The sequence below is a fragment of the Nicrophorus vespilloides genome, unplaced genomic scaffold, assembly GCF_001412225.1.
Source record: "Nicrophorus vespilloides isolate i.1.1-1 unplaced genomic scaffold, Nicve_v1.0, whole genome shotgun sequence".
In the NCBI taxonomy this organism is placed as follows: Eukaryota; Metazoa; Arthropoda; class Insecta; order Coleoptera; family Silphidae; genus Nicrophorus; species Nicrophorus vespilloides.
This window is the reverse complement of record NW_017100085.1, coordinates 428,907-454,319: the sequence shown is the minus strand read 5'-3', so window position 1 is coordinate 454,319 and position 25,413 is coordinate 428,907. Positions and strand designations below refer to the sequence as shown.

General features: G+C 33.6%; 3 protein-coding genes across 3 annotated transcripts in view; 2 read left to right on the top strand and 1 right to left on the bottom strand.

The window, feature by feature from the left end:
- Positions 1–6,389: 6,389 nt before the first annotated feature.
- On the top strand, positions 6,390–15,233 carry LOC108567111. The gene is made up of 8 exons (XM_017927384.1): positions 6,390–6,660; positions 6,730–8,206; positions 8,260–11,357; positions 11,729–11,810; positions 12,969–13,221; positions 14,122–14,181; positions 14,259–14,388; positions 14,803–15,233. Exons 1-8 carry the CDS (start codon positions 6,532–6,534, stop codon positions 14,920–14,922), a joined length of 5,349 nt encoding a protein of 1,782 aa, XP_017782873.1. The 5' UTR covers positions 6,390–6,531; the 3' UTR covers positions 14,923–15,233.
- On the top strand, positions 11,826–12,959 carry LOC108567153. Its single transcript, XM_017927454.1, has one exon. The coding sequence runs from the start codon at positions 12,400–12,402 to the stop codon at positions 12,856–12,858; it is 459 nt and encodes a 152-aa protein (XP_017782943.1). The 5' UTR covers positions 11,826–12,399; the 3' UTR covers positions 12,859–12,959.
- Positions 15,234–15,632: 399 nt separating the features above from the next.
- The window catches only part of LOC108567122 (nose resistant to fluoxetine protein 6-like), a 31,734-nt gene continuing 21,953 nt past the window's right edge, over positions 15,633–25,413 (bottom strand). Inside the window, exons 2-11 of the mRNA XM_017927395.1 lie at positions 24,446–24,607; positions 18,925–19,148; positions 18,577–18,865; positions 18,332–18,516; positions 17,035–17,364; positions 16,781–16,974; positions 16,598–16,724; positions 16,112–16,301; positions 15,905–16,050; positions 15,633–15,845 (exon numbers count right to left, since the gene is read on the bottom strand). Of these exons, the coding sequence (XP_017782884.1) occupies positions 15,708–15,845; positions 15,905–16,050; positions 16,112–16,301; positions 16,598–16,724; positions 16,781–16,974; positions 17,035–17,364; positions 18,332–18,516; positions 18,577–18,865; positions 18,925–19,148; positions 24,446–24,607 (1,985 nt within the window). The 3' untranslated portion in view covers positions 15,633–15,707. The remainder of the gene's footprint in view (positions 15,846–15,904; positions 16,051–16,111; positions 16,302–16,597; positions 16,725–16,780; positions 16,975–17,034; positions 17,365–18,331; positions 18,517–18,576; positions 18,866–18,924; positions 19,149–24,445; positions 24,608–25,413) is intronic.

The following is a 25,413-nucleotide window of genomic DNA, read 5'->3' as shown; positions in this document are numbered from 1 at the left end:
GAAATTTAATAATTGAAGCGCTCGGGGGGTGCGCCTCCCTTGACCTAAGCACAAAAAAAAAATCAAGGTCAGGGCGGAAGGAAGGAATAACACGAGTACTGCCAACAGAAAACAAAACGTCAAACTTTTTGATAGATGTCATTTTCGATGAGAGCAAAAAACGAAAACGTTAAAGACAAATCAAAACAATGAAAAATTTTCAACCAAACAATTCAAATTGACCAAAGAACATTTTTCGACCGTTTGAATTGAATTTGAGATTTCGAGAGAACAGGAGAAAATAATCTAGTCAATATATCAAATGAATTGCTTATTGAACACGTTTATTTTGTTTTAAGAGAATGACATCAGCGTAAAATATTTTGCCTAAATTTTAAGATAACGAATACACAAATCTTAAACCAGATCTCAATCTTTATAAAGAAAAAGAGAGTACAAGAATATTTTATTAACAAAAATAAATAAATAAATAAATAAATCAAGAAAGAAGAAACTTGAAGTAAATATATTTAAAAGAAAATCGTTGAAGAATTATATATATATATATTATATTGAAAGAAGTATAATGATTAAGATGCGTAAAAAAAAATGAAAAAGAAAACGTTGAAAAAAAATATATATATCGAGCTATATCTGTGTTCTTTAATTGATAAGTCGTTATTATCATGCGAACAAATCGAGTAATAATTAAGAAAGACGCCCTTATGTGGGGGGCATCGTACTAAGGCAATAAGACCGTCCCGAAGAAGGTGTTTATGTCGCAATCATTTCAGTAAAGTACGATCTGTATTCTCATTGCAAACTCATTTAATGGAAAATTTTAAGTTAATATAACAAAATTTGTAGGTTTTATCCAAAATTTTGTGTAGACTGATAATAACGTTTTTTTTTTAATAATAAACATATTTAAAATCAGTAGAATTTCACTTTCTAAACTGAATTATACAAAGGCCATCAGTGCAATATCGTACTTCGTGAATGATTGTTACATAATACGAACCCTTTCGTTATTACTCTTGGTATTTTTGATTGTGGCCTCACATAAGTGTAAAATAAATTCGTGCCTCAGCTAAAGTAATAAACATTTTTTTTTTGCACGAAACAATTAAAGCAATCAAATTAAGAAGAAAACGTATAAATCTATGATTACCGTAATTATTCATAACTTTATATAAATATATTTCAATAAAAAGAAGAAAGTATTTCTACGATTCATGAATTGTGTAGCGCATGATCATCGTTCATTTTGGAATTAGTTTTCTTCATTGCATCGAAACGCGATTCGATAATCATAATTTTTTTTTTTTGCAATTTTCATCAATCGGATGAAACACGTGCGCGTGCAATAAGAATATATCAATCATGAAACAACAACAATAAGAACAACAATAAAAAAAACAACATTAAAAACAAACAAAAATCTATTGCCAGTCGAGTGGATGTTTCGTTATGAACCAAAGCTGTTAATATTAATAATAATAATCTAATTAATTTGTTTTTGTTTAAGTTTATTTGTATTCTCTCTTTTTTTTCTTTTAATAAAGAAAATTAATTTTATAAAAAAAAATAAAGGAACGGACGCGCTACTACCAACCTACAAATACCTCTTTCTTTTTGTAACAAGTGAAAACAAAAGAAAATGGCCATTTCGCATAATTATAATGATAATATAATAAAACCATTTTTAGAGTACGAAAGTCTTAATGTGAAACAATTAAAAGAAAAAAAAACAACTGCCATCAATTTTAATCGTAAATCGCAAAAGGCCATTTTGTTTTATTTATGTTTTTGTTTTTAAATAGTTTCATTCCCAGATTTTCTGTTCGTTAGCTCACTCGATAGAGATAGATAGATGTTCGCTTTTTTTTGTGTTTTTAATATTTTATTTAACTACGATTATTGTGTAATTATTATTAGTTTGTATTAGATGATAAGAGTTTTTTTTAAAATTTAATATTGTATAATGTACTGCAAATGTTTAATTGATGACTTTTGTTTCGTTTAGTTTCAACCTGCCATAGTTTTGATTTCTCGTATGTTAAGTGTTATTATTATTAATGTAAAGAAACAGACTAGACGCAGTCGTTTCCTCTTTTTTCATTTGTTTGTTTTTTTGTGTTCTTTTTTTTTTCTTTCTTTTTGATGTGATGAAAAGAGCAGGGCTGAACCTACGAAGAATCCCACAACCCGTACACACCCTTTAACACGAAGCGGAGAGACAAAAAATAGAGTGAAAATAGTAAATCTCACCACCATCCCAAAATGATTAATTTAAGTGGATTATACAGATTATATATTATTAGATAATTATCATCGACGTTATTATTATTATTACATTTAACGATTTAAGGAATTTATTATTACTATATTTACTCACGATTATTCTATTTTTTATTATTTTATGTTTCATTACCTCTTAGTCTTTTATTTACGTTTTTTTTGCCAATATTATTATTATCAATTTAAAGAAAAGTTCTATTTATACACATATGAATTATATCTATATACATACATACATATATTATATATACATATAAATATTAATAATATATTAAATAAACAAAATGTTATATTTTACACAAAGTATTTAATGAATTATTATATTATAATTATTACTATCATTACATTGTTTATTTTCGTTCTTCTCACATAGATATATGATTTTATTATTATTATTATTAAAAAAAAAGAAAAGCAAATACAATTAATATATATATATTATATCGACATATTTTGTTTAGAAGGTAACTAGAGTGTGAATTGATAAGACGCATAAGATTTCAGAGGAGAATTATAATGAATATTATGCATATTATATATCTATATTATTATCATTATCTTAAGTTTCCAAAAAATCAACATCTTTATTAATAAATATTATAAAACTAAGAAATAAACTGTGTTTCCATGACTACCCAAAACCCTCATACATTTTACCAGTGTTTCTCAAACTGTTTGCGACGGTGGCAATCGCAAGCCCGACAACCGAAATCCCGACGTTCGAAATCCCGACTGTATCGAAATCCCGACGTTCGAAATCCCGACTGTATCGAAATCCCGACGTTCGAAATCCCGACTGTATCAAAATCCCGAATATATCGAAATCCCGACTACCATAATCCCGAACAAAAATCGAAAATCGAAATCCCGACAATCTAAAATTTAATAAGATTATTAATTGTTGTTATTTATTGTTAATAACATAAACTAATTTTATTATAGAATATTTCTTAATCTTAAGTTTTATAATGAATAAATCAACGAAAAAAAAATACAATAATAATTAATATTATTTATTGTTATTAAGGATAAATAACAACAATTAATAATCGGGCAAAAGAGCCATCGACCTAAATCAAGACATTGATCGTGAATTAGCAGACATAAAATATATCAAAAACAAACATCTAAGAGCGATTTTTTTAAGCTTGATTACTTAAAACTTTAAGATATATGAGTTTCGCACAATTTAACTGACAAAAATGGTAGGAGTCAGACAGAGTTGTATTTGCCCACCTGTAATATTCACCGGACAATGCATTTTCCGATTTCCACTAATTCGGGTCTTTCAAAATTCCATTAACTGTAAGAACGTTTAATTTTTAGTCGACATCAAAAAACCTCCTGGAAAAGTGTTTTTTATGAAAAACCTTACAAATTCTGGGAAGATGAAATATTTAAGTTGCGTAAAAGATAAAAAAAGGTTTATAGATCAAAATGATATATACATATATTTATCTATATATAAAAGTTTTGATTTTTAATTTTCGTGAATAATCGAAACGAACATTCCGAACAACCTAATTTCATTACATAATATTGCTTAACTGACGCTTAACACAATTTGACATTTTGATGTAACTTCACTATACGTGAAAATATATGTAATCAATGCTTGTCATTGTTCGATGACACTAAACTGACAACTAAAATGTCTCGCAATGCTGTAATTTGTATTTGGAACTCCTAACGTGTATTTTTTGTTTATTTTCAGAGATAATATGGACAAATATTTGTTAATTTCAATACTTAACATCTTAATTTACCAATTCGTTTTCACAGTTTTCATTATTTGTTTTAATAGTGAAGAACGAATAAAAAAAAAACACTTACAGTCACGTAAATTCGGGACGGAGGTAGCCAAAACTTGGGAACCCAAAAAAAGGGTCCGAGAAACACTAATTGGGAGGAGGTTCTTAAATGGGGTCGTAAGAATAACAAAAGAGAGTCTCTTACAACAGAAACATGTGCACCTTATCAAAAAAAAATATGTTAATTTGTACCAAAATATACATAGACTGCGAAAATAAAAATGCTATAGAAATATACGAAGAAAATATTATATTAATACTATATTCGATTTAGTTTAAAGAATAATTTCCTAGAATGTTATTGCAGTGCCATAAAATCATCCCCTCTCATTACTTAAAGGTACCGAACTGGGATTATGGAAATGTAAAAGTAATTCCTTGAAGGATACTTGCATTTAGAGGGCGGGTACAGCGTCCAGGCTAGGTACCTATTGCCGGTCAGTGCAAGTCTCAGTCTCATTCCGAAATTTTTACAAAACAGCCAAAATGTCAGATTTTAGCTTCATCTCAAACAAGGAATCTTCATACGCAGCGGACTTTTCCGAGCCCACCAAAAATCGTGATATCGTGAAATATTTAAAGGTAAACATTTGTTTAATTCTTAATTTGTATTTGCAAGACATTTTTTGGGATCATTTAGCCTCAATTAAAGTTTGCAATTATCGAAATATTGTTTAATTATTTTGTGTTTAGTTGAAGGAAAACATGAAGAGCGTTCTTATGGAATACTTGAGTGTCGTGGAGAATTCTCAAATGGAAGAGGAGATGAAGGTTAATATGCGTTCAAAGATACAGGAACTTGAAAATCCTTGGATGGAACTCTTAGTGAATCAACAGTTAATTGAAGAGATCGAGGAAGTACGCCTGTTGCCCAAAGGTCAAGTCGTTTCTCCCTTGATCTCGGAAGAAGAGATGTACGATGCTTCAGATGTTTGCTTTGGAAGGATATCGCAAATCACCGAATGGGTAAATCAATGTTTACTTAATTAATTGAGTAGAAGTTTAATCATTGCATATTTCAGATCAAAGGGAAAGCGTTGACATACGAGTGGAGCTCCGTCTGGAAAGGGCTTCTGGTGGTGTGGAAAATGGGAAACGAACATGTACGAATCGCAAGTAAATTAAAATCGAGGATCGAGCGGATGATGCACAACACGGAAAGCAAAAACGAGCGCGAGCTGCTGCTGCATCACTTCAATAGGATGAAGATAAGCCATGAAATAAGCGATTTGGAGGACGATCTTAAGCAGCTTTTCCACGCATACGGTTCGTGTTTCTTAAACATCGTCAGATTCATTCAGTTCTGTCAGATGACGGAAGACGGATACGATGGTAACATGCGACAGGCAGAATTCGAAGGATTGATGGACTTTATCAGGGACGTGATGCAATATAAAACTATCTCAGAATCGCTCGACGAATTGGTAGAGAACATCGATCAGGATTTGCTCGCACATCTGAACAACATGAGCCAATATTATCAGCAGAACAAAGAAAACCTGGATTCGCTTTTTATGAAAGGACAGGTCACAAATGGTTTGGATAAGAATATTGTACAGTGCAGAATGTTTTCTACTGTTAACAGACGCGTAAACGATTTTATTGATGACATGGTTGCTATTGCAATAGAAATTAAGAAGTAAACAGATTTTATTTAGTAAAAGATTATAGTAATATATCACAAGTATAATATTGTTAATAAAATAATTAATATCATATTCTAGCTACATTTTATTGAAACTCTGATATTCTCAACCACAGATATTTCTACCAGAATTTAAGAAAATAGACGAAACTAAATCATTTTGCAGATTTATATATTTTTTTTCTTTCGCCTGCTTCTTCCCTCTAGGAAAAGCCTCTTCCATTTAGCTGTACAGCCACATCGGTGGCAATCGCAAGCCCGACAACCGAAATCTCGACGTTCGAAATCCCGGCTGGCTCAAAATCGCGACTATATCGAAATCCCAACAGTGTCTTTAATTATTATAAATTTCTACAATAACATTTTTATGGTAGTCGGAATTTCGATATAGTCGGGATTATGGTAGTCGGGATTTTGACATAGTCGGGATTTGGAACGTCGGGATTTCAATAGACTCTTATAGATAATATAGAAAATTTAAGAAAATACGTTAAAATTTTTGAAGATTGGTAAGTCATATACGTTAATAATTAGTTGTAATCAGTTGGTAGACCTGAATCTAAACAATATTGACACATGGTTTGTCAGTTTGTGTTTGTGAGTTAAAAGTTTGAAAGTTTTTTTTATTTACTATTTATAATTTATTTTAAAGTGAATAATTTAATTGATAAACCCTTGACCCCGGAAACGAATCCGGCTGCAATAGATTTTTATAATAAAATGGATCTTGAGCGGAAGCGACCGTTTTAAAATGTGTTTTAACTTGTGTTTGTTTAAAAAAAAGTCTGTTAAAAAATGTCTATTAACATAAATGTGAATGGAAACTCCAATAAGAAGAAGGGAAAAACCATCAAGATGGTGCCCACGGATTCCCAAAGGGAACTCGAGGAGCTCAACAGGAGACGAATCATGAGAATGCAACAGGTTCGGTGTTTTTACGTTGTTTTAGGTTAATCTAACATTGTTTGTTTTTTTTTCTTTCTTTCGAAAAAGGTACGCGAGCAAAGCAAAGACATTGCTGCTAATGTCAGGGAACGCGTGAAAAAGGTCAAAGCAAAGCAGCAAGAGAAATTGGAAGAGGAAAGTGCTACCAGACTGAAAGAATGGCAGAATCGGAAGCTTCTTGATTTGCAGGGCCAATATCGAGAGAGCTTGAAGGATATAGGTCTGGGACATACTCAGGCTTTAATTGAAGAGAATGAGGAAATTGAGTATATCGAGAAAAGAGATAAACATTATAAAGATCAAGCTAATAGCAGAGGTACTATGGCAAAGGAAAAACAGCAAATTGAGAAGAACGAGGAGAGTTTGAGAGCTGCTATACCCAAGCAAATAAAAAAGATGGTTAGAGATTCAGAAGATGCAAGAGCGGCTATGGTCTGCAAAACAAAGAGGACTTCTCCAATAAAGAACAAATCAAAAAGTTATAAAGTACCTGGAGTTGGAGATGTTTCCATTGATGTTGACAATAATGTTTCTAACTTGAAAGGTCATAAGACTGGAAAAAGTCCCAAACTGAAGAGACATAACAGATCTTCATATGATGATGATAGAGCTGAGGTTGAGCAGAGAGTAATTAATTACAGAAATAAGAATAGTGATTCCAGTGAATCCAATATTGATAGTGAAGTTGAAGAACGGGTAATAGATTATAATAGAGGCCATAGATATAGGTCACCTGAAAACCTTCATTATACCAGTCCAACAGATGAACCAGATCACACAAAAAGAAGAAGAGAGGATAGAAGATCCAGAAGTCCCAGAGATTATCACAAAAATGATAAGGACAATTATTACAAAGAAGATATTCCTAAAACTTCAAATGGAAAGCATTCTCCACAGCATAGGGACAGAAAGAATCACAAAAATATGGATGATACAGAGCAGTCATATTATGCAGATGATTCAAAATCTCAAAAATACCCCAACTGTTGCTATAAGGATGGTGATGACACTTATAATTCTCGCTCACGAAGGCATCCTCAACATACATTAAATAATACTGACCAAATAGAAGATTCCAGATATTCTAGTAAGCATCCACGTACTCGTTATAATAGAGACAGTATACAAGATTCATATCTATCAGATGGGGATGATACACGTGTCAAAGATCGTACGGAGAAATCTATGTATTCCGATGATGAAAGCATGCTGCCACGACGAAATTTACGCACTAAAAACCCAGACAAACAGTATTTATCAACAAGAGAGGAAGTACCTCAATCCAAGCGAACTTCTTCGAGGTCACCTAAAGAAGACGTTTCAAGAAAAAATCCAACTGAATTCCAATCAAAACGTAGAACTTCTCGTTCACCGACAATACCTAAAAATCAAACTAAAAAGAATGATCATTCACCACGTTCTCAAGACACGGCTGGTTCGTGTTTATGTAAGGACGGAAATTCTGAAAAACGGAAAAAGAATTTAACTTTTGAGGAAAGGAAATTCAGTGAATCATCGATTCAAGGTAAATATTTCGTATTGTTATTGTTGGATTATATTATTTTGTATGTTTTTAAGATTCCGAAGAGGTTTCGTTGGATTTCCCAAAAGACACGCGGATTTCGGATAGGATAAAAAGTCGGAAAATACCTGACATACAACCGAAGCTTTCTGTGGACCAAGGAATTGATGTTCAACAAATTGATCATAGTACTCAAACGCTCAAAGATTGTGCATGCCAGGTACAGGAGATTCCAGAAAAGCCTACAGTAAGTTTGAAGTCTGCCAGTTGTGATAAAAGTTGTTCCACGAGGGTGCCTTATTATGATCACAAAAATAGATACACTGGTGAATCAATGACTGACCACAGTGTGCACAAAATATCTGAGGATAGTATAGAGGTTTGTGTCGCAGATAATGAGGCCCCTGGTGTTTATGAGAAGATGAAATACAAGCGAGATCATGATGCAGAACAGCGCGGTAAACTTGCCATGGAAAAGGTGAGGATACATAAGGATTATGAAGATTTGGTGCATAAATTGCCAGTCCTCCAAAAACAAGAAAGATTGGCATCAATGAATCCTAATAGAGACAAGTTACACATGTCCAATGATCGGAGAAAGATCCAAGAGAAGCAACGGCAGAACAAAATGGAAAACGCGTTCGAAAAACTTGTAGCCAATACTATCACCATTCCACCAAAGAAACGCAGCTCCGAAGAGAGTTTTAATCCTGGCAGTTGGGACAATGATGTACCTAATAAAAGCTCCAGCGATATTTCCACCGAAAAGCTAAAATCCTTGTTGGAGAAGTTGAAGATACAAAAGGAGATGCTGATGATGGAAACTGAGCCCGGCGGTAGTAGTCTTCAAAATATCACTGATCTGGAGGGCTCGGAAAATGTTAAGGCTAAACCAAAATTAAGTTCTGTTTCCGTTTCTACTAGTCCCATTAAGAAACACAAGAATTTGATGAAAAAAGGCGCGAAAAGTCCTAAGCGAAGAACGCGCAGAGATGTTTTAATTCTGCAAAATATGAGTACTCAGACTAGTCCGCCGGTAAAAACGTCTGTTTCAACGGAAACAACTACTTCGAAGGAAGATACGCCGAAGGACGAACCGCGGAACGTAGCTTGTGAGTGCAAAAGTATCAAAGTTGATGAGAATTACTGTGAAATTTTAATAAAAATTCCAGACAAAGAGAAAGCGGAGGTAGTCATTAAGAGTCCTAAAAAGGATTCTGAAATTGAAGCTATAAAAGTTAAATTGGGCGAAGAGAAAAAGAAACAAAAATATTCAAAGAAAAAGCGTGCAGCTAAACCTAAACCAGTTATCAATAAGAACAAGACGTGGGATGATGAATTTAGTAAGAACAATAGTAGCACTTCGTATATGACCCCACCTGAATTTTCTAAAACTGAGGATAGTAAGAACTTTAGTAATTCGAGTCAGGAACAAGAAAACGATTTTGCGAAACTTTTGCATAAAAAACCTCAACAAAGTAACGTCAGCAACGAATCTTCTTCGAAAGACATAGATCCAAAATTATTAAGTTATATTAAGAAATTATTGAATATGTCTAGAGGAAGCATTGATGATTTAAACGTAAGCACTGTTAGTGAAGTATCCACACCAAGCTCAAGTATAATCAATATGGATAGTAATAATCCAAGAGCGAAGCTAATGAATGTTCTTAAGTTTTGCAATATTGATATCAATGATCTTATCGAAAATCTAAGCAAGTCTTCAACGTCAACAAGAAATGAAACCAGCAAAAACACCACTAATAACAATAATAACAACTCTCAAGAGTTGACAGTGGAAGCATACGATGAAACGAACTATCCTCAATTGATAAGCAACCATTACGACAAAATGGCAGATCAGTGCCAAAAGCGAATCCAGGACATAAACGAAAAATTGCTTAAAGTTAGAGCCGAGACGAGACAGATGGAAAGTCCCAATACGAGCGACGACAAGGAAAATACAACGTACTTCAATTTACCTAAATCCAATGATTCGACGAACAGTACGAGCCCTGAACAAAGAATGTTGAACAACAAACTGTTAACTATTGATTTGGATCAGCTGGCCGAGCATTTGATCAAGAAAAGTCCTAGAATTATAAGCCAAGATGTTGATAAAGATATAGCGGATAGATATTTGAAGTTGCTGGACGAGAAGCCAGCAGCAAAAGAGGTTGATTTTGTACCTCTATTGAATTTCGACTTGCAGAACGTCGTAAAACTTCCGGATGTGAAGCACAAGAAACCACCGCCTACAAGCAAGAACTTGACGGTAACCAGATTAAAACCGGAACTGAACTTTAAGCCGCACGAGTTATCGACGATAGCCGAGGGCGATAGTCTTCGAAGGTCGAGGAGTCCTGAAATTTTGGTTAACGTGACGGCCTCCGATGGTTCACAGGGAACTATCAGCAAAGCAAATTCTGCAGTTACCAGCAATTTGGAGGCAATAGAAATGATGGGACTGCAAATGAAGATCTTCAATAATCTGAGCGGCGACGCTGGTTCGGATAAGTCCATTTCTGATCAAAATAAAAAAAGCCCGAAGACTGTTAACTTTGACAGCGAAACGAAAAGTTCGCAACCTGGACCAAGTGCTGTCAAAAGTCCGCAGTCCGGACCAAGAGTTATACAAAGTCCGCAACCTGTACCGGGTGCAATCAAGAACTTTACTCCTCAAGCAAGTCCCAAACAAAATGTTAGACAGAACGCTGTTCAACATTTCAGTCCGCAACCTGGACCGAGCGGATTATGTAAACCACCGAAGATAACTCTCGAAGATATTATCAAGAAGATACAGGATGCTAACAGTACAGATAGTTCTACTGATATATCGGAGGTGGACATCGAGGCTATGCTCAGGAATATGGGTATGGGTTGGGCAGCGACTACGATTAAAAAGACCAGAGAGACTTTGGTGCAGGAATCGAGTTCTAGTTCTATGGAGAATAAGGAGTCTAGCAGCGACGTGAGCTTGATCAGAGGTAAGAACATTAGCTCGAGCACCTTGAAAAGTGATAATAGCATATCTCCATATTTGGCGGACTTTCAAAACATTTCCGCTATTCACTGCTCCGGTTCAATTTTAGAGAAACAGCTGAGAACCTCAACGCCATTGCAGATTAGCAAGAGCTCTTCATCTACAACTGATTAATTAATTTATTTCCTTTTAAATTGTGTAAATACAGATTTCTATGAAATAATAAATAATATATATTTTTTAATAATTAAAACTGCCTACTGATTTCATATTCAAATATCCAATATAAATATTAACTTGTAAATAATATTTTTAGATTTATTAATTAAGAAGTATGTAATAAATAATATTTTAGAAGTTTGTTATAAGTTTTGCAGATGTAATCCAATTTGAATTTACATTGCTAACTTCAGAGTAGCAACTTCGGTGCCTTCGATCTGACAGCTCCCAGCAAGATATTGCGAAGTCCTCGTTTGACAGGTGACAGTTCGAGTATATTTTTCAGTTTTTGTTTTTTTCGTTCGATTTCTAGTAACAATTAGTGTAATTTTCCCATATTCTTGTTTTCTCCGCAGTCCAGAGACATCCAGCGCGAAATGAACAACACGGGAAGTCCGACAGCAGGTAAAGTAACTCTGGTTACAATCAATAGGATAGACGAGACAAGTGAGACAAAAAAGCAGACGTCAGTACAAATTGCTGTTTACGTTCCTTTTAATTATAATTAACGAAGTCATTGACTTCTCATGCGTTATTTCTTTTGTTTCGACAATATGCAACTAATTATGGTTTTGAGTGTCCTGTTTGAACGGTATTGCTATAACCGGATTTTTCTGCTCCTATCCTATTGGTTGAATTCATTGTGTAGTCCCGTTAGTCGCACAAGAATACAGACAAAAAAGCGTGCAACATGACCGCATTTTTTTTACGTATTTGCTGTTGTGCGTGAAGGAGAGTAACAATGTATCAATTGTGTTGTAAGGTGTTGCTAGATAGGATTGGAGTATGATTGCAATCGCGTTGGCATTCGCATGGTTGGCTGGTTGCATATAACGTCGCCGGTAAGTTCTCAGCCTCGGGGTGAAAGTGAGCAGAGAACAACAAGACAAGGAGGAAAAGAAAGTTCGATTCACTGTGTGAGATGGCAGCTGTTTTGTGGGACGTATGAAAAGGTAGTTTTCGGATCATTCGAATCGATGCACCGATATGTGCGATGAGTGTCGAACCCCAGAGCTTGGAATACATCGAAGATCCGTACTTCAACCCCCCGGAAGGCGGCTGCTTCACGCCCAGCCTGGATGAGTACTATGCTGAAGAGGATGGATGTGACCTCCTCGAGGCCGAACTTGACCTGTTTGATTTACGCCAATTGGAATTCGACGATCATCCGTCTTCCGTTCTAGCCGGAAACGAGGATGAGAGCGTCAACGTCGAGGCGGAATTCTTCAATGCGAAACGCGCGAACGCCATCGTCCGGTCGTTCTTCCGCAAGGACTTTAAGCGGCAAGTGCGCGTTACGTACAGTGACCTGACGAAACCCTACCTAGCGAAATTGCCCAAAGAAAACACTTTTCGGAAATACCTCGATATTTCTAACGGGAACGGTAAGCGGATCTTGACACCAGCGTTTCGTCACGGGAGGTCATGGTTCTTCGCATCATCCACAACTTGAAATGTCACTGTTTAACAATCTTTCTGAGACCCACCACTAACCATTTTTAATGTACCGATGAATATTCGAAATCGTTTCGAAATGTTAAAATATTCAATTTCATTTTTTAGATGATGTTCTGGCCGCGGGTGACGCGAGCACCCTGCATGATCAGAACTTGACAGAGGAGGAACATCTGAAGAGGGAAGAGGAGTACAAGGCCGAGTTGGCCAGAATCGATGATGAAATTGCTACTCTTCGCACCGTTTTAGCAGCCAAAATGCGCCGCAGCGCTGAGCTAAAACGTTTGTTGGGCATTACAGTATGGAAAGAAGTCACCGATGATATTAATCAGGGATTGAAGAACGTCAAGGATAGCAATGTGTAAGCACAATTTAACTAGTATAAAATAGGGTTCTTAAAACTTTTTTCAATCTTTAGAAAGTCTTTAACTATAAACTTCAATAATAATCAATGAAAACGTAAAAAAGTAATTTCTATCGACAAATGTGTGAAAACGAAGCTTTAATCAACATTTCATCAACAATTTGCAGTATTTACTCGAAAAATTAACGAGAAATTGTATTTCAATTTCTAAAGTAAACAACCGTTCAATATCATTAGACGCGCATTTGCAATACTTTTATTTCGGTCGGTCGTGTTTCCTAAATCTGACCTACAAAATATATTTAAAATTACAACGCAATATCATAACGTTAAAGATTCATAGCAATAGTGTCTTCAATACGTATGTGTTAACCCAAATATGACCTCTCTTTGATTACTCAAGTGTCGCACTTGGATATTGATCAGTTATACAATTCCATCAATCAAATATTACTGCTTTACTTTTATTTGTTTGCCACTTCAATTAATCAATAACACTTTCTATGAGTATTCATGAGTCATATAATTTACAAAGAAAATATAATCTCACGGGAAAGCGATACATTTCCAACATTATGTCTCATACATGTAAACTTAATATTAACTGAAGCATAACGTAAAGTTCGTGAAAGTTAATCATTATTTAAGAACAAGTTAGTATTGACTAAAGTATTTTTTCATTGAATAACGCTTTTATTATCTTTATTTATGCTGCATGATTTGCATGTTAATTCAATTATTTGAAGATTACATTATCAAATAGTATGTTAGTTTCAATTATTTAATGATAGTTAATGCTATTGCATCATCAATTTTTAATTACATTTTACTCTGTGAATAGTTTTAATTTATTTATTCTGTTATGTTATTTATTTATTTTCTCATTATTTATCGTAGTTATCAAACTGTTGAATCAAAAGTTGGTCAGGTCACTAAGGCAGTTACCGATGCGCCGATGTAAGTTAGCTTCCAATTGGATTTCAAAATAACCATGGAATATGTTTAAAATGAAAATCAAAATTTTCTATTTGCAGTTATCAGAAAACAACTTCGTTGATCGGTGGTTTCACCGGCGGCATCACCAACAAGATTGGACAGATGAGACATTCCGAATCCTTCAAATCTTTTGAAGAGAAAGCCGCCTCGGCTATTGAAAACGTTAAGGTAAGTTCTATTACATTTATCTTTATAAAATGTATGTGCTTTTTTTTTTAAATTAGTGCTTTGATTTTCACGTAGATCCTTTTGTTTTTTTTTCTTTTTATAGAGAAGGTTCTCTGTTACACCAACCAATTAATTGGGGTCTCTCTTGTAAATAATTAAGTTAAGGTGTAGGACGTTATTTAGTTTTGGTTTAATTAGTGAGTTTTTTTTTAATTTATTTTTCATTTTTAATATTTGTCTAATCCATTAACAAATTATTGTTTGAGTCACTTTTTTTAAATTTCCGTTGATATTTTTTATTTCTTTTTATTAATAATAAACGCAGGGCAATACTAATATCTTGATTATCTCGGCGTTTAACTGATTTTATTTTTACGTTTCTCTCTATTTAATTTGTGGCATCTTGTTTTGCAGACTAAAGTTGGTGGCGTTTCTCGTTCTGGTTCCCAGCAGAGCTTGGACGACGCCCTGAGATCTCGCTCCGGTTCGGTAGCCACCAGCCCCACAATTCCAGAGGACAAACCCATCGCATAATGATATTTTTCCGATAACCATTTTTTTATTAACTGTTATTTTCAGTCTTTCCTTCTCGTCTTTACATTATTTGCCTTCAAGAGACGTTCCACGAAGAAAAGAAGTTGTGTATGCCTTAAATGTTCGCCTGTTAAAAAAAAGTGGATTCACTTTATATTTATACTTTCGTTCTCTTCAATTATTATTCTCAGCGCACGATATTTTTGACACATCTAAACCAGTTTACTTTTTTTTTTCTGTTGTTGCTTTAATTTTGCCACTCAGCGAATGCTAAATCTAATTTTAGGCGTAAAATACATTTTTTATTTGTTTCTTTGTCGTTTAGAATAAGTTTCGTTTAACTATTAATTGTGATAAGGACATTATAATGTTTCCTTGTATTAATAATTATACTTACGTTTTGCCCTGACTGTGCGAAAACAAAAACAAACAAAAAAATAAAATAAAAGTGAAACTAAAACTGAAGAAGAAAAAAAAGATAATATATGTAAATGTAGCCTAAAAGTTGAACTCTATTATGTACGTTATAAACACTTATATTTTCGATTTGATTGCTGAATAAAATATATATAATATATTCTGATTTGTTTGTGTTTTCTTTTTAAAATTCATTAATTAATAAATACGACGAAAATTCTATTTATAAACCTTAATTTATTATAATGTACATACAAAAAAAATAATACATTTAAATAGTTAATTTAGTGTGTTTAGTAAACCTAAAATTAATATGTACAGGATATGTTTGAGTGTGGGTGATTAATTCGTTCAAAGTCGAAGAGCTTTTAGCTCAACTTCTTCGCCGTTTCTGGGGCCCGCTTCTTTCTGAAGATAATGTTCTTGATGTTCTGGAACGGCGTTTCGAAGAGGAGAGTCAGCAGTGACGAGAGGCCGAAAATGCAGATCAATTCTAATATGTTTAACTGAAAAATTACATAAAAATATAAATTTTATTGCCTTAAAAAATATTTTAATATCTTACGTTTTTGGGTATGAACTGGTAATACTCTGAATGTCGCAGCGTTCCCACGTTGTAGAAGAATATTGGGAACTGCGTCAGGTATACTGTGTACGAGATTTTCGTCCAGAGTTTGAAGTAGCGAAAGGCGAACATTTCGCTGATGAAGCCTGTAATTTAGAAATTGATTAATTGAGTTTATTTTAATGGTAATTGGTGATATGATTATACTTTTGTAGCCGTTTTGGTGTGTGAAGATGATCCACGCGAAGCTGAAACACCAGAGGATCGGAGCGAAAGAGGCGTACCAAGCCGCATGTACTGGATCGTAAATGTAGTTTATGCTGCCCATGAAGGCAGGTCCAATGAAAGAAGTCACGAAGGAGATGATTGCTAGCACATTGCCAAATTGAAGTTGAATCTGAAATCAGAATAAAAGCAATTATTTACAAATTACTTAAGTGTTAATTTTTCTATTAATTTTTGTTTTGATGTTTAGTATATGAGGCTTCTTCAATTAAATAATCAATGTGTAATTTTTAAATTAATAACGTTAACGGTAATTAAATTGTTTTCATCTTTATGAACTGTTGACCTCTTCATTTAATAGAAATAATGTTGCATCTAACTAGTGTCAATTATTTGAATAGTTCGACCTCGATTTCGTTGCAGCTAATTGAAATAATTGTTTTGTAATAGATGTAATTCGATAATTACCGGTTTGAGGATGATGTTTTTACAATTCCTCAGAAGGTAACCCAGGAATATGCCCATGATGTAGACGGTGAGACGATGCGGCGGAAGGATGTACATGTAATCGGCTGTGTTGAAGAGTTGTTCAATGCTGAAATCAGTTTGATTAGAAAGATTGTAATAATTATGTCGAAAATGTTTTCTTACGAGGTGCCGAAGTGAATGTAATTGGATAGCTTCATGCTGTAGGTGACGTAGTATCTCATGATCGTCGATATTAAGGCAATAGTTGCAAGGGTGAATGCTCCCTTCTTCGGCCATTTCCATAACACCAGGACCATGAATGGAGAGGTGAAGAACAATTGTGTATCAATACCGACGTGATGAGTGTGCGTTAAACACTGTAAAAGAAACATCAACTTTAGTTTTCTACTTACTTACTTTATCAGAAATGTAATTACCATATCTTTGAATCCGAAATAGTTATGGATGAACATGAGGTTTCTCCACCAATTCTTCTTGCAGATGTGGGAATGATGTGTTATGACGAGGTTCCACATTGGGCCAGATCCGATGAAGGGCAAGACGAAGGTGCAGAAGAGGATCAGAGCTCCTAGGGTTGGAACGATGCGGAATAATCTGGAAGCGTATTCCTCCAGGATGTTGATCCTGATATTCTTCTGGAGGCGACCGAAAAGGGAGTAGGCCGTTAGGGTACCCGATAACATTATGAATGGATCCGTGTAAAGACTAGCCGCTCTTCCTATCACGGTCCACGGTTGTCCTATGATCTGGAAAGAATGATATTAATTATAATTTAGTTTAGTCATAGAGCAGAACATTCAAATTTCCCGCATTCACACATAGTGTGTGTATGGTAATCCGGAATTAAAAGTAGATAACGCGTCTCTCCCACGCACGGCGTCCGACTTAAAACAGAGTTGATCCGAGATTGCCGGCTAAAGAACGCGGATAGCATGAGTTGCAGGAGATGCATTGTTTGTTGTGAGAGAGAGAGGCAGGAGGCGGCTGCTGCAGGATTTTGGGATTCTTCACCCTCCTGCTGCGGTGGTGTCACATGAGGTGCGTCCAAAGACCAAAATCATTTGTCGCGTACCAGGAGCGCATGAATCGGAGGAGGCGCTCGCGTTGCTTGTACAGTTTTCAGTAACATTCCACCTCTTCGGTATTCTGTTCTCCTGGTTGTATTTCGGCGGATTCGCGTCTTCGGCGGTCGCTGTTTGTGTCCTTCCTTCGTGTCTCCGGCGTTTGGCGCTTCGGACGCGAATTACTCCGTCGTCCGCCAGGGCAACAGTAGTGAGCGCAGGTGTCCTTTGTGGGCTTCTTGCATTTTTCTCCCCCGTCCGAAACCGATGCGAAATAATTTTGTGGAAACACAGAATCTCGGCGTCTCCTCTCCTCCTTGACGTGGAGGCGAACAACGTGTCCATTCCGAGGGAAATTTCCCTATTTTACACCGGGAGAGCAGAATGACGAAGAGGTGCGACCGTCGCACTGAGCAGTGTCCAATACACGCTTGTTTCAATCTTTCGAATTGAGCACCAAGCAACTGTCGCCCCCTCGCAGTCGTTAACCAAACTACTTATACTGTAATGCATTTACTCAATAATTTAAATACTCAAAATTCAATACGAAAGTCAACAAATCGATTCTTAGATCAATTTATAAAAAAATGAAGGCAGTTGTGAAAACATATAATGATTAACTAGTTTTAAAATTTTTAGTTTATTTACATACCTCACTCATTGCAGTACGATTGGTGTATGGCAAGAAGAGCAGAGCCATCGACTTGTGTGAAAAGATCAACATTAGGGCGTTAATGAAGCGAATTCCGTGGACGGCCTCCAAGTCGTTTGCCTGCTTTTCAATGGATAACATGGATTGAAGATTTCTGCGTAACGAGAACGCCATAATCCAATCATCTAAAGAACATGTTGTCATTTACGTTCACTGATACATTTCTATATTAGATTTGAACTTACTTTTCGGTTTATCGCCGTTCAAGTAATCGTAAAGACCTGCAGCAGCAGCCACGAGGAAAACGGAAACGAAGAAGGCTGTGCCGTAGATGAAACCATAATTGACGTTCGTTTCGGGTTTCGCGCTCGAGCACATCTGCGGATCCATTTCCGTTTTGTACTCGAAATCGGTTCCAGCGAAGATCTGCTGAACTACATTCCTGAAACCGATGTCCACGTCTCTGGTGGTGCAGGTGTGAGGAACGCAGAGCGCCCAATTGACACTGGAGAATTTTGGAACCCTATGTCCGGGCTGAAAAGAGAAACCTTTAAAACATCACAAACAAAATAAACATGCAATAATTTCCTTACATCTTCGAATTTGCTCTTCAAAACTTGATGAGCGTAGAGTCGATTGTGGATGGCTGAAAGGTAAGCGTTGTGCGGCGTTTCGACCTGCAACGATGGAAGGCAATATTTTCCGTAGATAGGTCTATCTTCCATGGATCTCGATGACATGCACAGGTCGAAATCGCCGAGTTGATTGATGTTACCGCTGAGGAATCCGGATGGTACTTTGGCCGATGCATCGTACACTGCAAAGATAAATTGAAATTAAACTCTAAACTCAAGTCCACGAACGCAATAACAGGTTTTTTTTGCGTAATCCGATGCAGCGATGTTATATTCTCGAAAATGATGAGATTAATTTCGACATTTATACATATTTTTCAATCGACTTTGGATTCGTTACGTGCTCGAGGCAAAGTCTAATTCGATTAAGTAACTATTCAAGAAAAAAAAATAATAAAAGGAATTTCAAATTGGTTGAAACGCTTTGACACACATACTTTTGAAGTTTTGTAATCTGATCATGAATTATTTACGGTAGTCGAAGATATATGCAAAATATTAAAATATAAAAATTAATATATAAACTTTTTTACATTGTATGTATTGTAATTGATCAAATCTAAAAACTTATAATAAAATAATCTTCACTTCATTACTTTTGTTACAAAACCAATTAATTCTAACCTAATATATAATGATTTGACGTTTACTAAACCTTCCTTTAAGTTAGGTTGTCAATCAAAATGACATAAATATGACTTTTGATTAAAAACTAGTTTTTAACAAAAATTAATTGTTACTTACAATTTTCAATTTCAGACCTTGCAAACCAGAAATACTCGAGTTGCCATACAATTGAAAAAAAAAATCATCGAAACCACTTCTAATTATTATTTTCATCTGTTCGTTTTAATATGCGTGCATTAAAATCAACAATGCGCGTTCGGCCTTGATCAAGAACAGTTGAACAATATGAGCGTACATCAAGAAATCGGATAATTTCTGTAAGTTCATATAGAATTTCCAATTTTCGTTATACAATTTCCGCATTATTACCTACACGATTCACCTTCGCTTCGGATCTAGGTAAATACTAATTAAGTGTGTAACACACTTTAGTCGAGGACATCTCAAATAAAATTTACATGTAATTGTCTCTGCTTATCAACAACAACAGTTTCTGTTTTGTAAAATTATTTAAGTAAATTTAAAATTGAAATGTATTTGTAAAGGTTTTTGTATGGGAGGAAATGCTTTTGCAGTATTTCAAGGTTTAGTGGTTCTTGCCTTTAAAAAAACATCACTAGTTAATAAAACAACCCACCTCAATAACATCTGTAGGATTACTTAAATTAATTGTTTTATTTTTGCAGTATTTCAAGGTTTAGTAGTTCTTGCTTTTTTTTTTATATAAAAATAAGTAATAAATAGGGTAATAGACATTTTAGTCATCAGTATTTAATTAAATATTTTTTTTGCAAAATTTCAAGGTTTAGTAGTTTTTCTTCATATTTTTGTTTTAGAAAAGTAACAAGTCAAAAATTACATTAGGAAGTAATTAAAAATATATATAAAAACTTTAATTTTAAAACTAGTTTCAAAATTTTATGAATCTGAACTGTTGAAATTGTTTTTTTTAAATTCATTGTAAAGTATGAATAAAACTTAACCGGTTTAATTTGCAATCATATATATTTTTTTATTCTTCGATGCGTTTCTACGTGGTCAACGACTTCTAATAATGCTAGTACACAAATGCAAGGTTCTTGCCACTGAATAAACACGAACAAAAAAGTACTTGCATTGGCGCAAAATGATAAACATTCGCTACGTTATGCAAGTCGACATAAAACGACAATGATTATTATTTTTAGATTTAAAGCTACTGTCAATTTAATTGCGTGTTGGTTAAATAAAGAAACCAAGATCAAATTATATAACATTGTATAATACATATGATGTCATTGTGGTATAGCTGGTATAGGTTTGACAGATTTGACAGTTAAGCAATCTGACGGAAACTTGGATTCATTCAATTTCCAAACTTGAAATAGAATGTAAACAAGATCAAATTATGTTATCCTCTATAAAACATATGATGTCTTTGCTTCGTATAGGTTTGACAGCATTGACAGTAAAGCAATTTGATGGAAACTTGAATGGGTGATTCATTCCATTGTCAAACTTGAAATAAAATGAAATCAATTGTCAAACTTGAAATAGAATGAAATCAAGATGAAATTGTATTATCCTCTATGAAACATATGATTCGTATAGGTTTGACAGCTTTGACAGTTAAGCAACTTGATATAAACTTGCATTAATGATTCATACCATGTTTAAACTTGAAATAGAATGAAAACAAGATGACATTTTACTGCTACAGGTTTGACAGCATTGACAGTAAAGCAATTTGATGGAAACTTGAATGGGTGATTCATTCCATTGTCAAACTTGAAATAGAATGAAAACAAGATGAAATTGTATTATCCTCTATAAAACATATGATTCGTAAATGTTTGACAGCTTTGACAGTTAAGCAACCTGATAGAAACTTGGATTAATGATTCATACCATTTTGAAACTTGAAATAGAATGAAAACAAGATGATATTTAACTGCGACAGGTATGACAGCAATGAAAGTAAAGCAATTTGATGGAAACTTGCATTAATGATTCATACCATTTTCAATCTTGAAATAGAATGTAACAAGATCAAATTATGTTATCATCTATAAAACATATTCTGTCATTGGGTTGTACAGATTTGACAGCTTTGAAAGTTAAGCAACCTGATGGAAACTTGGAAAAAGTATAACAAATGAATGTTACAATAAATAAAGTATACAAGGCTAAAATAATTCCTTGTAGATGCTTAATTGAGAACAAAATCTGTTAAAAATATAAACAAAAAGTAATATTTGCTTTTCTTTTTCTTTTTCATTGAAATTTAATTAAATCTATTAATTAATAAATATGCTAAGTTGAAATAATTGTCGTTACTTGCACAAATCGATTTCATAAATTATGCTAATATTGTTGAAAGTGAATGGTGAAACGCAGTTTTTATTAATAATTATTTGATATAATGCAAAATTTATGTAATTGCTGATATTACTGAATAAAATATGTTAAAAAAAAAACAAAATTTATCATGTTAATTTATTTACTCGCGGTAATGTCAATTATTGCGTAATGTGAGTTCATTTACTTGACAAGTACTTTGACCATATTCACATGAATCATTAATAAAAATGTATATATTCAATGAATAAAACATAAAATTATTAGTCATTCAAATACAAAGTTCACAAAAAAAATAAAAATAACATGTAACGATGATGTTCACTTAAAAATAACACTAAAGGTGTGAAATGTGTATATATTTTAGTAATTAAACAAAATCATTTATTGTATAATCATTATATTGATAAATATATTTTTTTTTAATTAAGTACTTTATGAAGCATTTTTATAAACATATTTTACCTATATAACCAGAATTAAGTGTATTTCATTGAAAAAAAAGAAGCGAAACCGGATTTATAACACATTTACAGTTGTATTTCGTTCATTGACAGAATTGAATCAACTCGAATTCACGAGTTTTTATTTGTAATTCGTTAAATATTTTATTGATTGTTATGCCTATTAATACAATGCTAAAAAAAATGCAACTGATTGATATCTATGCAAAATGAGGTTAATTTATTACTTAATAATTAATTGATTACTTTGCTTATGTTAATTTGGTATTAATGCAAATGATTCATTGGTCAATGTTCGTAAAGAAAAAAATGAATGTTTGCTTGCATCAAAGATGAAGTGAAAGGAAACATTGTCTTTGTGTTAAATAAAATAGTAAATTGAGAGTTTAATTATGAGAATCTGGAATAGTTGTATTTGACAGATGTCAGAAGAAGCAGCAAAACTTGAGAAAAACAATTACTAAAAAAAAATTAGAAGAAATCAATGAAAAGTTTGATTTCTTAACAATCTGATTCCTGTGTTAAATTAATTAGGGAATTTATAGTTTCATTGTAAGAATCTGCAATTAAATGAGAGTTGGCTAATTTTTGTTTCTTGTTAAAAAAAGAAGGAAAATTTGTATTTGACAGATGTAAAAAGTGGTTTGCTCCATAAGATTTTGTTTTAAATGTATAATAAATCAATAAAAAACTTAACAAGTGATTAAATGATATAGATAATTGATTAGTTTAATTATGAGAATCTGGAATTAATATGAGTAATTCAGTGATCAATGTTCGTTTCTCGAATAGAAGAATGATTTGTGTTTGACATCTGTCAAAGTATTGGAAAATAAAGAATAATCATTAAAAACCCGGATTAAATAAATGCAAGTTTGGTCAACTACAATTTGTATTTATGTTATATGTTGATTACTTTAATTAAAAGAATCTGGCATTAATGTGAGTGATTCATTGGTCAATGTTCGTTTCTCTTTCAAAAATAGAAGAAATATTTGTGTTTGCATTATAATTCTAGATGAAATTAATGCAAGTTCGATCAATTCCAATTTGTATTTACGTTAAATGAAATTGTTCAATGGTCAATTTTTGTTTCTCGAAATATTTGTGTTTGACATCTGTCAAGAAGTGAAAAATGATTTTTCATTTGACATCATTTGACAGATGTCAAATACAAACATTTTTTCTAAAACCCAGTTGAAAGCAATGAAAGTTTGATCAATCAGTATTTGCGTTAATTTGTAGTTTAATTATGAGAATATGCAACTAAATGACAGATGAAATCGTTTCTTATTACAAAAAAGGGAAGTCAAATTAGTATTTGACAGATTTAGAGAGAAGTGGTAAATAATCACTAAAAATCCAGTAGAACTCAATATAAGTTTGATCGATTTCAATTTGTATTTGCGTTAAATGAAATAGTTAATACATAATTATGAGAATATGTAACTACATGTCAATTTCGTTACTTTGTAAAAAGAGAAGTCATATTATCATATTATAAAACAAATTTTATAATATTTTCTTAGTAAAAAAAAGGAAATAATGTTATAAAAGAAAAACAAATTCTAAAATTACAGATGAAATAAATGCAAAGCTTTCTTGATTATTTATAGATACTAAAAATGTATCTGCATAAGGATATATTTGACAATTTTATTTTTATTTAAAAAAATAATTATTTTTTGTATTTAACTAATTCGAAAAATGCAAAAAATAATTGATTACTTAACAACTGATTAAAATCTGTGTTAAATAATTAATTGATCACTTTAATTATGAGAATATGGAATTAATTGAAGTGATTCATTGGTCGATGTCCGTTACACGTTTTACAAAAAAAGGAATGTTTGTATTTGACATATGCAAGAAGAAGGAAAACAGAAACAAGTAAAAAAAATGCTATTAGGATTGGATCATTGATCGGCCTTGGGTCGGTTTCGTAACGTTTGTGCGTTTAATTGGTATCGGATCGGGTCGACCTTGAGAGTAAGGTTCGAGTGTGTTATTATAATGTTGTTTTTTTTATTTTTTATTGCAAATGGACCTACTTTGGAGTGCCCACATTTGGAATGTCCGCAGTGCGTCGAGGAACCGGCGACTGTCCTTCCGGCATTCCTCGCCCACTCCGTCCAAAGTCGATAGGTCAAAGGGCGGCGAATTTGCGAAGAGCCGTCCCGTCACCTTGGACAGACTCGCCTCGTAATCCGGATCTGAAACATACAAAAAGATATCACATCAACAAGATATTACATTCCGCAGCATTTCTCCATCTCTTACACGCATACATTCTTCCTCTTCGCAGACTATTTTTGTTAACCACTTGTAATTTGCTTTTTTTTTCGGTTTGTTGCTTGGTACAGACTAGGAAAAACCTGTAATGTCAGGGCCGTTCAAAGGCTTAGTTGAACGCACTCATTGCGAATACCTATGAGACTCTATTCTACTCGGTCAGTGTTTATTTTTAAAAGTTTTTGCTACAGTTCGGAAATCCCATTCATTCGGCATTCAACTCCACAGACGTTGATGATGTTTGCCGTGATGATTGTTCATTAATGAACGCATTTCCGTCGCACGCCTTGAATTATTGATAATTTCTGGATACCCAAAAATGGGATACGTCAATCCATTCGAACGTTAATGAATATTTTGCAACAGTTGAGACTGCGAATTTGCGATAAATTATACATGGAATAGAAAGCTCGATCCCTTCTTGATTGCGTTTGCCCTTGATTAGAACAGTTTTTTTTTTAACTATCGCATAATCACCCACAATAGGACATTACCATTCACTCTATGTGCATGTGCACTCAAAAGCCTTCACTGCATCTAATTTACATATTCTTATGTATCTATTTACTAATAAACCGCAAACTATATATATATAATACTATTGTCGTGTCCCAGGGATGGAATTCTGGACACAGTGGAATATTGTCTGGTGTTGTCGTTGTGGAGTCTCAGTTGGAGTTAAATAATTCAATTGGTTTAAAACAAGTTTATTATAATTGGTACTCTT